Below are 18381 nucleotides of genomic sequence, written 5' to 3' on the forward strand. Positions count from 1 at the left end.
GTCAAGCTGTAGCCGACTCTCCCTACAAAATTGCACGATTCTTGCAGTTGGAGAAACTGCTATGAAGTTTCGAACACAGTCTTGAAACACGATACATGATGAATTGCTGCTATTATTATGTTAACTCTCATTACTGCGGTATTACCTTCCACATAGTCATTAGTCTAGCATGGCGTCATATATTTGTCTCAATTCAGTGTTTTCCGAAGAATAAAAAAAAAAAATTTTTTTACTTCACTAATTGGTTGGTTGGTCGCCTTCTTGCCGGCCAATAGGTCCGGTTCTCACAGAAATATGAAGGAAATTATGTGAAAAAATGGAGGCGTATCCAATTTCGAAAGAAAAGGTGTCAACACCGACGCAATCCACACAGTCAAGTAAGCCAATTTAGTAACCGAACGTTTTCATTCCCTTCTCATCATGGGTAAGTGCAGGGAATAATGGAAAAATGTCAAAATACAGCAACTTATAGAGCCACAGCAAAAGCATAGATCGAAAACCTCACGCTACAAGTGTGGGAAAAAATATAATTCCGCAGAGCTTGTCAAAAAAAACAGGGTGAAGGTGAAGAAATGACTAAAACATAATGAAAACATCAGTGAGGAGAAACATTCCTGACACTTTCACGAGGATTAGCGCCAAACAACTGAAGTGACAAACATTATCCTTCTGAACACATAGTTTAGGGGACAACTTACGAATATATAACGCTTCCAAAAAGGACAAATGTACAGATCTGCCATGGGCCAAAACTGAGAAAACATCATCTTTATACAACTCACGATAACTATCACTAACCAACGGATGACTCTTGATAGTCGATTGCTGATTGTTAGAATGTCGCGTCTTTTTCGTCACCTCCAATGTTGCAGCTCTTGACCCGTCCTTTCCACTGGGCAGTCACCTTGTAGTCACTTCCGATGCGGCAGGTCCTGACTCGTCCCCTCCACCACACCGCTTGGTCACACGTCCGGTGTCTGATTCTTCCGTTGTCTTGATCAATGGCTTTCGTGGTGGTCTGGCGACTGCCCAGTGGAAAGGACGGGTCAAGAGCTGCGACATTGGAGGTGACGAAAAAGACGCGACATTCTAACAATCAGCAATCGGCTATCAAGAGTCATCTGTCGGTTAGTGATAGTTATCGTGAGTTGTATACAGATGATGTTTTCTCAGTTATGGCCCATGGCAGATCTGTACATTTGTCCTTTTTGGAAGCGTTATATATTCGTAAGTTGTCCCCTAAACTATGTGTTCAGAAGGATAATGTTTGTCACTTCAGTTGTTTGGTGCTAATCCTCGTGAAAGTGTCAGGAATGTTTCTCCTCCCTGATGTTTTCATTATGTTTTAGTCATTTCTTCACCTTCACCCTGTTTTTTTTTGACAAGCTCTGCTGAATTTTATTTTTTCCCACACTTGTAGCGTGAGGTTTTCGATCTACGCTTTTGCTGTAGCTCTAGAAGTTGCTGTATTTTGGACATTTTTTCCATTACTCCCTGTACTTACCCATGATGAGAAGGGAACGAAAACGTTCGGTTACCAAATTGGCTTACTTGACTGTGAGGATTGCGTCGGTGCTGACACCTTTCTTTTGAAATTATATGAGGAAATGTATAGGAATAAAACCATGCAAGCGGTATAGTAATAATTATTATTATAGAAATGACTTTTGTGTGTGTTTGCTGACACTCATTTTTTGTGTGAATTATTTTAATTGTGATAGCCTATAGTAGATAGTGAAGACACTCACAACACATGTCAGTTCTGAGAGCCCTGTAAGCTCTGTAAGCCCTGTAAGCCAGAGCAGCCAGAGCCACCGTACATGTTTGTGTTGTTGTTGTTGCTGCTGTTTTTGCCAGTTATTGGCCCTTCAGTGCTAGGCTGCTGTTCAAATCAGGCTTGTATTCAGGCCAGTATGAAACAATGTTTTAGCGACTTCAGCCGATAATAGAGACAGTGTGCATGGTTCCCTACATGGGAGCTCGCATCACAGGGGCGTCGGAAGGCAATTTAGTGTGGAAGTTTAGAGCCCAAATCAGTGCATTTTATTGATTCACGGGGTACTTGGGGCAAAAGGTGGTACAGTCAATACCATAGTGACTGTACCGTGTGCAACGCACCTGCACCATCAAGGCTAACAGGAACACGTGTTCAAAGCAGCTATCACCAGGCATGCCAGCACAAACACCAGACTTATGTACAGACAGTCAGTCAATCTTGAAAATCAGGCTCTTCATCACAACAGTCTTCTAAACAAAATAGGCTTTTGTAGAAAATAATTGAGGACAGTCGGTCAATCTTGAAGAAAGCTTTACGGTTCGCGTGACACTCGGCTGGAGGCCAAGTTTTCGCATCAGCAGGAACGCCACCACCCTTCAAGGATCAAGGCGCAGATGCAGCTTCTAAAGCGGTGGGAGGTGAGTAGATCTTGAAAATCAGTCTCTTAATCACAACAGTCTTCTAAACAAAATCGGCTTGTGTAGAAAATAATTTAATTCCCGTAGCTATGCAGAAGACGTTACTTCAGTAACGTCTGGCGCTAGTCAGGGTCCACACAGCTTTAAGTTGGTGTTTGTGTGTTTGTTTGTGTCACGCCTGGGGCTATCCGTATCTGACGGCAAAAAAGTATAGGATGTTATAAATTTTTCAATTCTCCTTTTTTTCAGGCATATTTTGGGATTCGAACCCGCACTATCGCCCTACATGCATTCCCCCATACACTTCGCATTCATACCCATTCTTCCAAGTTGCTTTAGGTTATTATCTTGCGTTTGAAAGCCCTATTTGAATATTGCGGGCAGCTGTATGTGGCCAGCTGTGTTTGATGGTACGGTACGGTACGGGAGACGGTGTCGTATTACCCTCGATCGTACCTGTCCCGTACCTATCCCCTACCGTACCGTGCCATCAAAGACGGCTGGCCACAATGCATATTCAAATAGGGCTTTCAAACACAAGATCACAATGTGAAACAACTTGGAAGAATTAGTATGTATGCGAAGTGTATCGGGGGATGCATGCAGGGCGCCCGATAGTGCGGGTTCGAATCCCAGGTTATGTCTTGAAAAAAAAGGAATTTTTTAAAGAATTTATGACATCCCTATGCTTTTTTTTTGTCTAGGTCATCAAGGCAAAAAAGCATAGCGTAGGGCCCTGAGTTTCCAAGCTCTCTCGTTGTTCGGTGCGTGTACCGGTAAATCCCGCCAGAGCGCCCCTACCTCCGCCACCCTTCGACTAGGACCGGGTAGGGAGGGGCGCATGGGCCAGTCATACTTGCCACATCTGGTGCTACATGTACATGAAAAAAGTACTCAACCTACGAAAACTGTGTGTGTGTGTGTGTGTGTGTGTGTGTGTGTGTGTGTGTGTGTGTGTGTGTGTGTGTGTCTCGTACACCGACCAAGGGTCAAGAGCAGGAAGTCATACAGACCCATCAGAACCCAGGGTTTGTGCGATCCCTGGTCAAGAGGGTGCGAACTGTTGCATACATTTCCAAACGGGTCGAGCACGCGTCTGCAGTGCGGTACGGCATCGCACTTCACAGAGTCATACGAGGATTCTCACTTCCGTGACAAGAAGTCAGGGAGGGGCGGATGGGAGAGACGGGGCGCTCTGGCGGGATTTTACGGTATATTATGCCTATGGCACTTCTGGTGTGTACACGTGCACGACATCATTCTTTAGCCGTACACACCAGGTACTTGGTACACCAGTTACAATCGTACAATCATGCTGAACAAAACGCAGATCCATGAATGGCAACACTAGCCATGTTGCACGATTAGAGTTGCAGTTGTATTCATCGAGAGGACGGTGGCGGGCAACAGGGGGTAATCTGGATAAGGTCTGGTTCATTGAGCTTTTCTCCAGGCATTTTTGCGATGAGGGATCAAAACAATTGATGAAATAGAAGTGAAGTTACGGTGGAAAACCTAGCAACTCGCGTTCACGATACATGTAAAGCAAAGTTAAAAGCTGTGTTCCCAACTGGCGCGTGGACGCGGTACGCTTCCGGTTCGTGTGTGCCCAAACGCGCCCACAGGCTTTCACAAAAAAACAGCAATCCGAGTCGCATTTAGGGCGTACGATGCCTTCGAGTACTAATTTTTTTGACCCCGCCAGTCAAAGCAACTGACATGTACGCTGGTACACGCCTGATACGTGCTGAAAATTCCAACATGTTGGAATTTCCATTGCGGTGCGTTTTCATACGCATTGCGCACCAAAAGCAGCAAAATACGCACAAACGTGTGGTTTCACGCGTACACGCGCCAGTTGTGAACACAGCTTCAGTTATTTAATTTAATTTGACCTGCATTGATGTTTTTTTATTAATAGTATTATTTTTTACAATGATCACTGCTCACAGGCAAAGACAAAAATTCCATAGTGGGAGCATAGTGATGGCCGCATATGGCGAGGCTTTGGTGGTGCTGTCAACAAGCAGTGGCATGGCAAGGGCAGATAGAGCAGTGTATCACCAAATTGCATCTGTGTGAGCTGGGATGAGGAAGGGGCAGTACTCTCTCAAGCGCTATTGTACGTCCGGTGTAAACTGTCATTTCGGGTTGTGCATAATGGGTATGTGGTGGTGTGAAAGGGGTATTTTTAGTGAGCAAGCGATTCAACAGGCATCCAAAATCAGCTGAGCTTGTTGTCGTCAAGGCCAGGCTTCTCGCACAGGAAAACTTGATCAACGTCAATTGCCGCAAGTTCAAATATTCGAGAAAAAAAGTTTCCTTGAGACAAAATGCTGCTACACTTTGAAGAAGAACACAGGTCGGGTTCAGGAACAACAAGTTTGGAAAGTTTTCACAGAGGCATCAACTCTCTACCATACCTGGTCATTGACCTTGATCGTTTGCCCTTGCCTGCCTTCGACCTGGCGAGAAGGCTTGGAAGAAGACTCACGGAAACTTTCGAAATGCTGTTCAAGAATACGAAATGCATCCTTCTTCTAACTGTCACTTCAAATATTATAATGGTAAACCTGTTTGCATCTTTCCCTCGAACCAATGACCAAGCACAGGACATACTCTTTACATGCAATTGTGATGATTCAGCAGCTTTCTTTTGCCTCAGGCTCAGATTTGTGCAAATTATGTTGTCTGATGATTGCCTATGAGTTGATAAATATGGTGGTAAAGACACACCTGGCAATATGGCGGTAAACACACGCCTGCAGTGGTGTCTTCAACTTCATTGCCTATGAGCATGAAACTGTTAGTTACAGCGAACGATGCGTGGTGCTCTATGCCGTGTGTAAGATAGCTCTATTCGAACGAACATTGAGCATTCTACCGAGCTGGAGGACTCTCATTTTTGTGCAAATTATGTAAACAATAGTGCGGTGTCGTGTTGTGGCAGAAGCCTCATGCAGCACAACACCAAATGGGAAGAGGCCAGGCACCAAGGCATGGGTTCATATGCATAGGTACGGATGTTATCAAGCATCACCGCCCGGTTTCATGCGGAACATGACTTACTGCAGCAAAGGTTGACGCAGGCTGATGTCAAATAACTGCAGTTAAACTTCGGACTGGAAATCAAACACAATGCGCACACACATGCACAAGCACACACACATACGCACACACACACACACACACACACACACACACACACACACACACACACACACACACACATATACGCATGCACACACACACACACACACACACACACATACACGCACGTACACATCAACGTGAGAAATAGGCGATTGGGCAGTGACCCGAAAGTCCGTTTTAAAATGGATGCAGTGGTCAGAAATCGGTTCAGTGGCTACTGGCAGTGACAGTTCCTGACTAGAACAGATCCGGTTCAGTGGCTACTGGCAGTGACAGTTCCTGACTAGAACAGATCCGGTTCAGTGGCTACTGGCAGTGACAGTTCCTGACTAGAACAGATCCGGTTCAGTGGCTACTGGCAGTGACAGTTCCTGACTAGAACAGATCCGGGTTCAGTGGCTACTGGCAGTGACAGTTCCTGACTAGAACAGATCCGGTTCAGTGGCTACTGGCAGTGACAGTTCCTGACTAGAACAGATCCGGTTCAGGTGCTACTGGCAGTGACAGTTCCTGACTAGAACAGATCCGGTTCAGTGGCTACTGGCAGTGACAGTTCCTGACTAGAACAGATCCGGTTCAGTGGCTACTGGCAGTGACAGTTCCTGACTAGAACAGATCCGGTTCAGTGGCTACTGGCAGTGACAGTTCCTGACTAGAACAGATCCGGTTCAGTGGCTACTGGCAGTGACAGTTCCTGACTAGAACAGATCCGGTTCAGTGGCTACTGGCAGTTCACAGAAGCTTTTTTGCGATGCGAAACGCGATGCGACGCGATCTGCGACGGACGCGTGCGATGCGAACTCGCAAAATACCATTCACAGAAGAAGTCAGTGATCTTGCTGATTTGGCTACGTCACCATGATATTCGCGCGGTTTGATACAACTTGTACAAATTTATAGGCAACTCTTGGTCTTTGTGGTCCACTTCACAACAATAACACACACAGAAGTCTCTGCTGTGAGCACGGTGGCTCGGCAATGTAAGTTAATAATAATAATAATAATAATAATGATACAAAAAGCTTACGTTGAGATAAAAATGTAATCAACGCAATAAATAGAGTAAGCTGCGCACTCAGTACAAACACCATTAGCAAAACTTGTTTTCATGTAAATATTCTAAGCTTGTTCCTAAACGTTTTCGTCGCCATCTCATCAGAGGATTACTGGCAAATCAAAATTAGCTCTAATTTTGATTTGCCAGTAATCCTCTGATGAGATGGCGACGAAAACGTTTAGGAACAAGCTTAGAATATTTACATGAAAACAAGTTTTGCTAATGGTGTTTGTACTGAGTGCGCAGCTTACTCTATTTATTGCGTTGAATAATAATACAAGTAATGTTTCCGTAAAACTCTCAGACTCCATTGCACCGTAGTTTTCACATCGGAAAATATCTCCACTGAAATATTGGCATTAAAAAATCTATTCGATGCAGCTGAGAGCCTGTTATGTACAGTGTGCAATGGAGATATTTTCCGATGTAAATACAAGTAATAATAATAATAAGTGGGTTGTCAGAAAGACTAATCGCGCTGCACACAACATACGCACTGAATACTTGGCGTAGATCCACACCCAGTGTACAGGTATTTTGGCAACAATCCAGAAGTTCCATGGAGATTTTTGGTGGTCTAATCGCTTACACCAACAACAGTGATGCTGTGTACTACATGTTGCTGTTGTTGTTGAATTCTTTATTCTCACGATGGCACCATCGCCAATAAGAGATAAATTTATGAGAAGGTGAGATTGTGGGTTAGACAGTTGGAAAGTGATTTACATCACTTTGAACTTAACAAGTATGGGAGAGGGTGAGCGCTGCAGGAGCAGATTGAGTTAATCAGCAGTGAGCAGATTTCTTGTTTGAAAGCAGGTCGGGAGGAGACGTCACGAATGCTAGCAGGGAGGGCATTGTAGTATTCTAGGGACTTGTACAGTGGGGAGTCTTTACAGCGATCGGTTCTGGAGGGTGGGAGGTGCCAAGTGCGTGCGTGTCGAAGGCTGTACTGGGCCGTAACTTGAGCGGGGGTGTTGAGCAAGCGTATGTGTTGTGGGGCATATTGGTATTTTATGGAGTGAGCAAGAAGGGTGAGCTTCACTTTGCGGCGAGAGAACATTGTCGGCCATTTGAGCCGATGGAGCAGTGTTGAATGATCCAGAGGAGTGTAGAGGGGGAGACGGAGGCAGATTCTGGCCGCCTTGCGCTGGATTCGCTCAAGACGGTCAAGGGCTGCGATTGAGAGCGGGGTGACAGCAATGCATGCATATTCAATTATGGGCAGGATATACGTTTTGTAAATGAGAGAGAGTGATTTAGTGTGTAGAGTTGATTTGAGCCTTAAGAGAATATTAAAAGATTTTACAGCTTTCTTTAGCACAAAGTCAAGGTGGGCTGACCATCTTAGGTCGTGCTGAAAGATGATGCCGAGGTGACGATGTTGTGTTACTGTTTCTAGTAGGGTTTGGCCAAGTTTTATTTCGGGTAGTCGTGGTGGGGGTCGGTTAGCATGGTAGAACGGGAGGATGACGGTTTTCGTTTTATTGACTAGCAGGTGCCAGCGCTCTAGCCATTCTGCTGCGGCATCGACGCTTCTTTGTAGCGCAGCCTCACACTCAATGTAGCTGCCTGCAATGGCAATCAGTGCGGTGTCGTCCGCGAACTGGCTACACGAGGTTGTAGCATTTTCACAGGCAGTGGGCAGGTCAATGGTGTACGCCAGGAACAGAAGTGGTCCCAGGACCGAGCCCTGGGGCACTCCCGCTGGTATTGGTATGAAGGCGGATGTTGTGCCTTCAACCTGCAACCTGCAACCTGCGTCCTGTCAAGTAGGCTTCGAGCCAATTGTGAGCCTTGCCGTCAACACCGTAGTGGCTCAGCTTTTTCAGTTGTTGTTGTTGTTTCAAATCTTTATTCTCACGATAGCCAGTGGCCAATAAAAGATAATAGTGTAAGAAAGGAGAAAGAGTGAGGAAGAATTGGGTGGGCAGGGCCTAGGGGTTAATGACTACTTTGTTGTTGTTGTTGTTGTTGTTGTTGTTGTTGTTGTTGTTGTTGTTGTTGTTGTTGTTGTTGTTGTTGTTGTTGTTGTTGTTGTTGTTGTTGTTGTTGTTGTTGTTGTTGTTGTTGTTGTTGTTGTTGTTGTTGTTGTTGCTGTTGTTGTTTCAAATCTTTATTCTCACGATAGCCAGTGGCCAATAAGAGATAATAGTGTAAGAAAGTTGTTGTTGTTGTTTATTTTACTTCACCAAATGAACAGGCAGAGATGCCTTCTCACCTGCCCATAGGACAGGTTCTCACAGAATGATGAAGGGATGATATGCAAGGGAAAACAAGAAATGGCCCGCGATCTGCTAAAACCACCCTTCGGTGCTGTGTAATTTTTCGGAGAAAATGATGAAAACGTCAGCACGTCTCGATTTTCTCATCATCGCAGGTGACAGTCATGGCGGAAGGAAGACGAAGGCGCTCGTTGGCACAAATTGTTGTCGGATTCTCGGCAGCGGAGTAGTCAGCACTGCTAAATGACGAAAGATCGTTCTTTGGGTGGTCAGATCAAGATTCTGACGACCAGAGCGATGACGAATCGACCGATGCCTCTCCGCTCGTGACCCTGCCGATCGCGCTTACGATCGATGCGGAGGAGAACTTGGACGCGGCGCCAGCGCTGCAGCCAGCACAAGCCCTCGCCGCCGGAGGACAGGGCCAACCTAAGAAATCCCGTGCCCAGGCGGCGCCCAGAACTGTTGAAGAGGTACAGGCGCGAGTAGACAAGGGCTGCAGTTGTGCCGGTGTCAACTGTTTCAAGAACGTGTCACCGGATACTCAACTCACTGCACGCAACACAACACTCGCACTGACGAACGAGGAGCTGTACTGTTACGTCGCTGGAAAGCTCGATGTGTTGAGACGACACGGGGCAGTTACTTCTCACCATGGAAGCATTGCACATCGGATGCAGCGCCGAGAACAGTCATCGCTATGAAGTGGATTGTGGCGAAGTGTGCCAGACTGTTTTCAAGGACGCACATTATGTAAAGGAGTGGAAGCTAAAGGCGGATGTCTATGAGCGCTGGAGCATGCTGTTGCTCTCCCTCAGCACGCATGTGAGGGTACTTTGCCCTGGAATGCACTGACTGCAGATGAAGTGTCTGACATCAGGCAGTTCATCCACCACTATGGTGACATCAATGGACTTCCCCAGCCTGCTGCCCCCAAAGGCCGGCTCCTACTAACCTGCTAGTGCCATGTGCTACTACCAAGAAGCATGCGCATATTGAATATATCAAGGCTGGAGGAACAGTAGCATACACAACATTCCTGAAAATATGGAGCAGCGAGTGCAGTGATGTGATAATTATGAGACCAAAAGAAAATGCGTGCGGTGTATGTTCCGATCTGCAGTCTCAGATCGTAAGGGCAAGATCGACAGAAACTCGCTTAAAGCACACTGACGCACTCAAAGCTCATATTGAAGAAGCTAATGTGGCACGTGACCTTTATCAAAGTGTATTACTGCCTGGCATCTGATCATCTGCCAGTGACGCTCCAGACGGCTGGAATCTCACCACAACGTGCAAAGTACTTGCACCAACAGATTCGTCAGCACTGCCACCCAGAGAGCAGAGATATCACCTGCCCAGCACCAGATCAAGCAGACCAAATGTCCTAATTATTTGTTCGGAACATACATAGTAGAATACTGGATAACTGTGAAAAAGAGTTTTTCTCTGTACATAGACAGGTGTATGGCAGGTGTATGAAGCCTCAGATACGAAATATAGTGTGAATATCAATTATTTTCGGCATTTTAATGCACCAAGAGCTTTCATAAGATGGGTCATATATCAATGAATATATACAATTTGAGCCTAATACTTCACCATATGTTCGGGCAATGGCCAGGGACCAACTTCCCGCCAAAAACTCATTTTCGGCAAAATAGCAGCAAAGGGTGGTTTTAGCAGATCCTTGGCCATTTATGATAATAATATAAGACAGAAAGGACCAAAAGAAGAAAAGGGAAAAAAATTATATGAAGACAATTTCATGGAGTCAGAAATACACTGTAGAAAGACAATAATCTCATGGAGTCAAAGAATAGAAAGACAATTTCATGGAGTCAGGAATACGTGGTTGATTTTATAGACATGCAAGCACAAATGATTGATAGATGAGAAGGCTGGAGTTTATGGCAGATAATAAAGGTATAACGAGGATATTCACAAGGTAAGTATATCAATGGCAGAAAGAGATTTTCGGAAGGGACCAGGGACACCTATCACTCTAAAACCAGAGGGGAGAGCATTCCAGCGAATGCTTCCCCGACACATCATGGTCGATCGTCCCGCAGGCCCACGAAGAAAGGGAACTTGAAGCAAGTTCGACACTTGTCCCCGTGTGGTGCGCTGATCCTCCAGAACAGTCTCTGGGGCCGTTTGGGTGAATAATTGTTGAAGAAGGGGGCTACAGGAGGAGTTAATACATCGATGAACAAATACGACAATTTTGTGTGTATATGTATGTAATAGACTAACAATGCTGAGAGCAGCGGGGCAGTTGGAGCCAAGAGCCGCTGTTGCAAGGTGGCATGGATGCCAGCCTTGAACATCTTTTCAAGCTGACCAAGCAGGTGTGCGCTAAGTCCTGGAAAGAAACTGTTTGAACCAAAACACAGCTGGGAAAGGATCATGCTCAAGAACCACGTTCGCCGGGCAAGCAAACTCAGTCCTCGCCCATGCCTCCAGAGCTGACCAATTGTTCACGCTGTCTTGCGACCAATATACTCCACATGTGGAGCCCAGGATAAATCATTATCCAGGACTAAACCAAGGTACTGGGCTGTAGGGGTCACACAAAGTTTCTCGCCATTGCAGAAGACCTCCGGTTGTATTGCAGCCGCGCCTCGTGGCCGGATGAAGAGCAACTGTGTCTTGAAAGTGTTGAGGAGCAGGCCAATGTCCTCCAGCCAGGTAGCAAGGTTTGTCATGGCTTGCATGAGGGTTCTGCACACTACGGCAGGATCAGAATGGGAGCAGTCGATGACAATGTCATCTGCAAATTCCTGGTGCTGTACAGACAGTGGCAGTATGGTGTGGAGTTCACTAGTGTAGAGCACAAAAAGCAATGGCCCAAGGACGCTACGTTGTGGAACACCACGGGAGCAACTGACGGCTTCACTAACAGAGTCAAGAACTTTGACACTCTGGAACTCTGGAAACGCCCTGAGAGACAGTCAGTGAACCATTCGAATGCAGTTCCAGCTATACCAAGGGAAAACAAAACTGTAACTAGACGATCATGCTTAACACGGACGAAAGCTTTCGACATATCAACGAACACTGTCCCAGTGAACTCTCGTTTGCATCGAGCGGTGGACCATCGATTAACAGCTAACACAAGTGCATCCTCAGTCGAATGTTGCTTGCGATAGGCAAACTGGCTGTCGGGCAATAGCTTGTGTATCTCCAGATAGGCAGTGAGCTGTCTCTTAACCATTGTCTCCAGAATACGGGAGATAATGGGGAGGAGAGACACTGGACGATAGTTCTGGGGCAGGGTTGGGTCGCCACTCTTAAATAAGGGACTGACATGTGACACTTTGAAGGTTGGTGGAACCTGTCCAGTTCTAAGAGACAAATTGATAATGCTGGTGAGATTCGGTGCAAGAACAGAGGCATGTTGCTTGAGCAGGAAACCGGGAATCCCATCACTGCCCGTGGCTTTGCTTGCATCCACTGATTTCAGGTATGACTCGACATCTGTCACTGTGACAGGCTGGAATACATTTAAGCTGGATTGGAGGCTTGGGCCCAACGGCAGCTGGAGGTGGGGTGGAAGTGTTGGATCATTCACTACTCCGCCAAGCACTCGACTTAGCTCTGGCAAAGGCCCTTGAGGGATTTGCGATTTCTTCCTTCTGCTGGTGACAGTATTTAGTACCCTCCAGAGTTTCCTCTGGTTGGTAGTTTGGCATTGGGTGGTAAAATACTGGTTGCGCAGTTTCCTGTCAAGCTTCCTACCCACAGAACGAGCTGATTTATGTTCCTCGCGTAATCTTGCATTACCCTGGTCCCGCATCAACTTCCGGTGTAAGCCAATGCGCTTCCGTACAGCCACAACTAGTTCATGCGTCAGCCATGGGCATAGGATACGTCGATGAGCACGCTGAGCAACTAGAGGCGCATGGTGGTCTCATGGTGATAGAAGAGACTCAGTGAAAGATGTAATCATGTCCTGGAAGTTGCCATTGTCAGGAAATGCCTGCTGATTGCGCTGGACGTCCTCGCTGAAGCGGTCCCAGTCAACGAGGTGCAACCGCCGCGTGGTCGTTGGTGCTGATGAGCTGTGCTTCGGCACTCGAATATGCAAGTGGGCAAGAATCGCAAAATGGTCACTCTTGTCTAAGTATACTGTTTCACAGCTGCCAACCGGTGGAGCTGATGAAAGGAGTAAATCCAGCAGTGTAGCTGAATGGGAGGTCACTCGGGTGGGAGATGTTACATAGTTGGAAAGGTTGAAGCGGCTGATAATAGAGCGCAGAGGTACTGTAGATGGCTGACCCTGGGCAAAGTCCACATTGAAGTCGCGGACAATCTTGGTAGACTTTTGCCGGCCTTCCACAGCTAGCTTGATGTTGTGTTCTAGTGATGCCCGGAAGGCAGCTGGGCTGTTAGGTGGCCGGTAGCAGCCACCAATAACATGGGAGTCGTGGCCGGGGAACTACAACCTCAAGCCATAGTAGTTCCAGCTCACTTTCCAGATAGAAGTGGTGACGAACAGCCAGGGACTCGTGGCAGTATACAGCTACTTCACCACCAGGTCTATCTGGTCTGTCCTTGCGAAACAATTTGAAATGTGGTATAGCTACTTCACCATCACTGATATCGGGCTTCAACCAAGTTTCCGCGATTCCAAGAAGATGTATACCTCTGGAGGACACAAACTCTGGGACCTCAGAAACCTTCCTCCGCAGGCTGCACACATTGAGGAATGCAGTGGTCAGAACGGTCATTATGGTTGTGACTGAGATGCAGATTGTTGACCAGCAGCATGGTCTGCCGCAGAGTTCAGATATTTGTCAAAGCTCCAAAGTCTGCAATAAACAGGCGATGGCCAAAATTTCCGCGGGAGCAGTGTCTTAGAGCTGGCGTGATTAACAACAATTCGAGCTGAGATGCTATCCTCTTTGCAAAAGATCTTGCATTCATGGATGGTGACTGGAATATTCGTAGCTGAAGCTCGCTGTGCTATAAACTGGCTAAGGTGGTCACTTTCCATGTCATGCCGGAGATTGCCAGCAAAAAGGACCGCTTTCTTGCCTGTAGGCTTTGTGTTCGAGATGAGCTGCCATGCCAGATTGTCAGGCTCATCCTCGAAACAAGGTAACAGCTTGCGTTCTTGGACGTCCGCGGTTTGAATCTTCGTCCTGGGATTTGAAGTTCCACGTGTCGATCCAAGACCTCCACGAGATCTAAGGGATGCACTACGGGATGCGCTGTCGTCCTCCGATCCTGAGTCTGTTGCTGTTGAGCTGGGTTGCTCACTTGCACCAACGGCCATATCGGGTGTGTTTACTTGCGCGAGTTCAAAACGTTGTGAACTCAAGCCCATACGGGTACTCGCTTTGCTGGCTGCTGTCTGCGCGAGTTCAAAAAGTTGTGAACTCAAGTCCGTAGATCTACGTAAACTAGCTTTGCTGTCTGCTGGCCGCTTCTTCCGACGTGGCTTTCCCTTACTCTTGTTGGTCTCGTCACGGCCGACTGCCTTCGCTGCCACCATTGAATGCGTTGTTGATCCAGATTTATCAGCGATCTCCGTCAGGAAGGAAACTAAACGGGCAAGGTCGTCGATTTTACTATTTAATCTTTTCTCTCGATCGGCGGCAAGACTACGCTCCCTTTCCATTTCTTCGAGGATTTTGAAAAAATGACTTGCACATGCTGAGCAAGACTGACGGAAAGAATCTCTGCGCACGGGGTCTGGAACACCAAACTGATCATCCACTGTGATATCACCACATACATTTTTGTCCATCGTGCTAAGCCAGCCCCTGAGGGGCAAAACTGCAAGAGTTACTGAATACAAGCGAAGCCCAAAAATGGCAAACGGCCCCCTGCAGCTGGGTCACAATACTCTTGATAACTTAAATCTGGAAAAAATATACTCATGCACTACACTATGTTCAAGTAGGTCTCTATGTCTTCATCATTAGAAATCATCCAGCTTCTCCTTTTTTTTCTTTTCTCCTTTTCTGCATCACACTAAGGGGGCGTTCATTTTCGATCTACAGGTTTGGGTAGAAGCTACTTCTATCGGTAGATGCGTTCCATTTTTCTACTCAAAAGAGTAGATTCTACCGTTCTCTACCGGCTCTACAAGGCTTGGAGCTGGTAGAAGCCGTTAGAAATTGGAAGAGGTACGGTATTCCCAGCTAAACCAAGGAGTTGTACACAATTCCAAACAGAAGGGAAAAAATTCACGTGCATATCGTGAAAAACTACTAAATCCGGTAGAACAGCGTTCGTGCACCTACCTCTACAATCTACCTCTATGAGCAGAGTGACTCTACTCTACTCTACCAGGTACCAGGTAGCTAAAAACGAACGCAGCCTACGTCAGTAGCGTACTAAGGTAATGTCAAGAGTCCATAACCCCAAGAGTGTGCAACTGGGGACTGGCTGCTGTAAGCCCACTGCGCGGCGGAATTCTAACATTATATCATGCCGCTGAGGCACAGAGGACAAAACTCTGCATTCCGATCCCCGGCCGCGATGCTTGAAACCAGGGAGTAGTACAAAGGCAGCGGATGTGTACGTCGTTCTTGACGTAATGTTGGAATTCTGCCGTGCGGACTCCCATGTACAGAGTTGCACACTCTTGGGGCTATGGACTCTTGGTAATTTCAAAATGACAGCAGGCAATCGTGCTCCTTTACCCACTGTACACAGAAAGATGGGAAGAAATGATCGTCTCTCGTAAGTGACTCTAGTGTGTTGTCATCCACAGTGTGTGATTGAATTTCCAAAAAAAGAAGAATTGAAACGTGCTTGTACCTTGGTACGAGCACACCTCAAAGAACTAAAAGAAAAAGAACACTCCTGTTTGTAAAGGTAGGTTTTTCTAGTGTTTCGGGATATAAATGCAAGCGCATGGGAGTGTTTCACAGGCAGTGGCTTCACAGGCAGTGGTTTCACAGGCAGTGGTTTCACAGGCAGTGGTTTCACAGGCAGTGGTTTCACAGGCAGTGGTTTCACAGGCAGTGGTTTCATAGGCAGTGGTTTCACAGGCAGTGGTTTCACAGGCAGTGGTTTCACAGGCAGTGGTTTCACAGGCAGTGGTTTCACAGGCAGTGGTTTCACAGGCAGTGGTTTCACAGGCAGGGGTTTCACAGGCAGTGGTTTCACAGGCAGTGGTTTCATAGACCCTAAACACAGGGATGGATTCTATGTACACTAGCACCATTTTTGAGATTACCGTAAAGTCCGGAGCAAACGCCCACTTCGCAGCAAACGCCCACCCCAGCGGGTCCATACTATTTTCGTCTTTTTCAGGTCAATATAGTTGTAAACAACTGGCATGAAGGTCGAATGCGTACGAGAACGACTGCAATGCCTACAAACTGCCTATGTCCTACCAGGAGGCTGTGCAAAAGCGATTGTCATTATCTTCCTGCAAAGAAATAACTTCTGTCGAGATTTCCTTTCATTCAATAAATGTGGTAGTTCGTTCTCCATGTGGTACGAGTAATGCTGCATAAATTTGTGCAGTGCCACGATGTCGCGCTGTCAGGAACAATAATTGTTCTGATGAAGCGTCAGTCTACGGCTTGACTGGTCCCAATATTGCAGTTGCAAGTCGAACAGGGTATGTAACAGAAGCTACACCTACAACGTCGCTGCTAACTTGTTGAAAACTCCGAAAAGCCCAAGAAAAACATTAAATTTTGCCTTTGGGCGCTGTGTGATCTCGAAATGATGGCTTGAAACACCGTCAGAAGTGTATTTGGTTCCTTCAATACTCTGTTCGTCGGTACCTTGTTATTCGGAAGAAAACCCGTTCGGATTTGCGAAATAAAACAACCATCATTATAAAATCACTACGAGCTAGCTAGCTCGTGGCTATAGCGCTAGTGCACAAAGAGATTTTGAAACCAGGAAAGTGGACATAGTTTACCGTAGCAAAGTGCTCTTCCCGCTACGGTGTGAGATGCACTTTCGTACAGTAGGGGTGACAGTGCATGGGGTCAGTGTGTACAGGCCAGCAGATCTTGCAAAAATGGGGTGGGCGTTTGCTCCGGACTTTACGGTATTAGCGTACCCTCGTGAACCCTGAAAATGTGAACAAAATCGGCCAGAAAGCGGTTTTGACCTTAGAAATGTTTCGAGATGAAGGACAATAATAGGATTGAGCTACTGTAAGTGCAGGCCAGCATTACAGCCCCCCCCCCCCCCTCCACACATACACACGCATGGACACACACACACACAAACAATACGTGCACATACATACTCAAACACTCACACATGCACACGCCTTCCTTCGTTCCTTCCTTCTTCCACTGGCTATGCGGTTCTCATCAGGGGCAAACCAGGAGACGTGTTGTCCACCTGGTGTGGAACGCCAGACTCAGCGCGCGCGGGCTGCGTGAACAGCGTTACACTTGTGCCTGGCAATATCCTGTGGCCGATGAAACCTACGCGTACATGATATTGCAATGAGGCAACCGGCCTCATGCACGACTGGACTATAGCATCCCGTCATCACTGTCCATCTTGGACAATGTTACAAAGCTGCGCCGGAGGAACGCCAACAGCCATCAAGTCGCACAATTTGGTCTTGGACATATTGACACAAAGGCCAAATGCACCAGCTACATCCCTGAACGAGGATAGAGCCCTCTCAGCACCAGCATGCGTAACTGCGAGTAGGGCCAAATCATATGGAAACTGACACTCTGTTGGCCGAATTCTGCGATGCTCTGCCAATCTGGTTTGAAAAGACGCTCACTCCGAAAATGGATGCACACACAGATGACACACACGGATGCACGCACGCATGCACCCCCCCCCCCCCCCCCCCACACACACACACGCACGCAGCCCCCCCCCCCCCCATCCCTCACACACACACACACACACACACGCACGCACGCACGCACGCACGCACGCACGCACGCATGCACGCCCCCCCCCCCCCACACACACACACGCAGGTACTAGGTGCCAATGCCCGCAAAAAGCTGGAACTTACCAATTAGCTGGTCCTGAAACTACATGTAAGCGACGTATACGGAGAGCAGGAAACACAACTGGCATTCGGACAACATGGTCAAACGGCGTTCTGCATCACACAGCACAAGCAGCAGAAGAACATAAGCAGCAGATGAACATACCGGTAGGACCCACTGAAACAGTCTCACGGTATGTAATATGATGGCATTGTATTTCCCCGAATATATGTCGCACATTTTACACTAAAATTCAGGGTGTTAAAGGGGATGTGACTTACAATTGAGCATTTATTACTACTGAAGTGAATATATCGAAACAATACGGCTCACACCAGAAAATGGGGGTGCGACTTATAATCGAGTTGCGACACACAATCAAGACTTAGTATGAATTACTACTGAAGTGAATATATCGAAACAATATTGCTCACACCTGGAAATGGGGGTGCGACTTATAATCGAGGAAATACAGTAAGCAATACACAAGGAGAATGAATGACTCGGCGTCTTCAGAAACAGCATCGACTGATCACGCTTCCATCTGTCGAGGCCGCTGCCAGTCTCAGCCAAACCAATACCA

At 46.9% G+C, this 18381-nt stretch overlaps 1 protein-coding gene across 1 annotated transcript in view; it reads right to left on the reverse strand.

Annotated features, from left to right (window-relative positions):
- LOC135826434 (leucine-rich alpha-2-glycoprotein-like) overlaps positions 1-18381 on the reverse strand; it is a 58754-nt gene that overhangs the window by 4359 nt on the left and 36014 nt on the right. Inside the window, exons 9-10 of the mRNA XM_065339045.1 lie at positions 17822-17911; positions 5485-5537 (exon numbers count right to left, since the gene is read on the reverse strand). Of these exons, the coding sequence (XP_065195117.1) occupies positions 5485-5537; positions 17822-17911 (143 nt within the window). The remainder of the gene's footprint in view (positions 1-5484; positions 5538-17821; positions 17912-18381) is intronic.

This window comes from Sycon ciliatum, chromosome 10, assembly GCF_964019385.1.
Source record: "Sycon ciliatum chromosome 10, ocSycCili1.1, whole genome shotgun sequence".
Taxonomy (NCBI): Eukaryota; Metazoa; Porifera; class Calcarea; order Leucosolenida; family Sycettidae; genus Sycon; species Sycon ciliatum.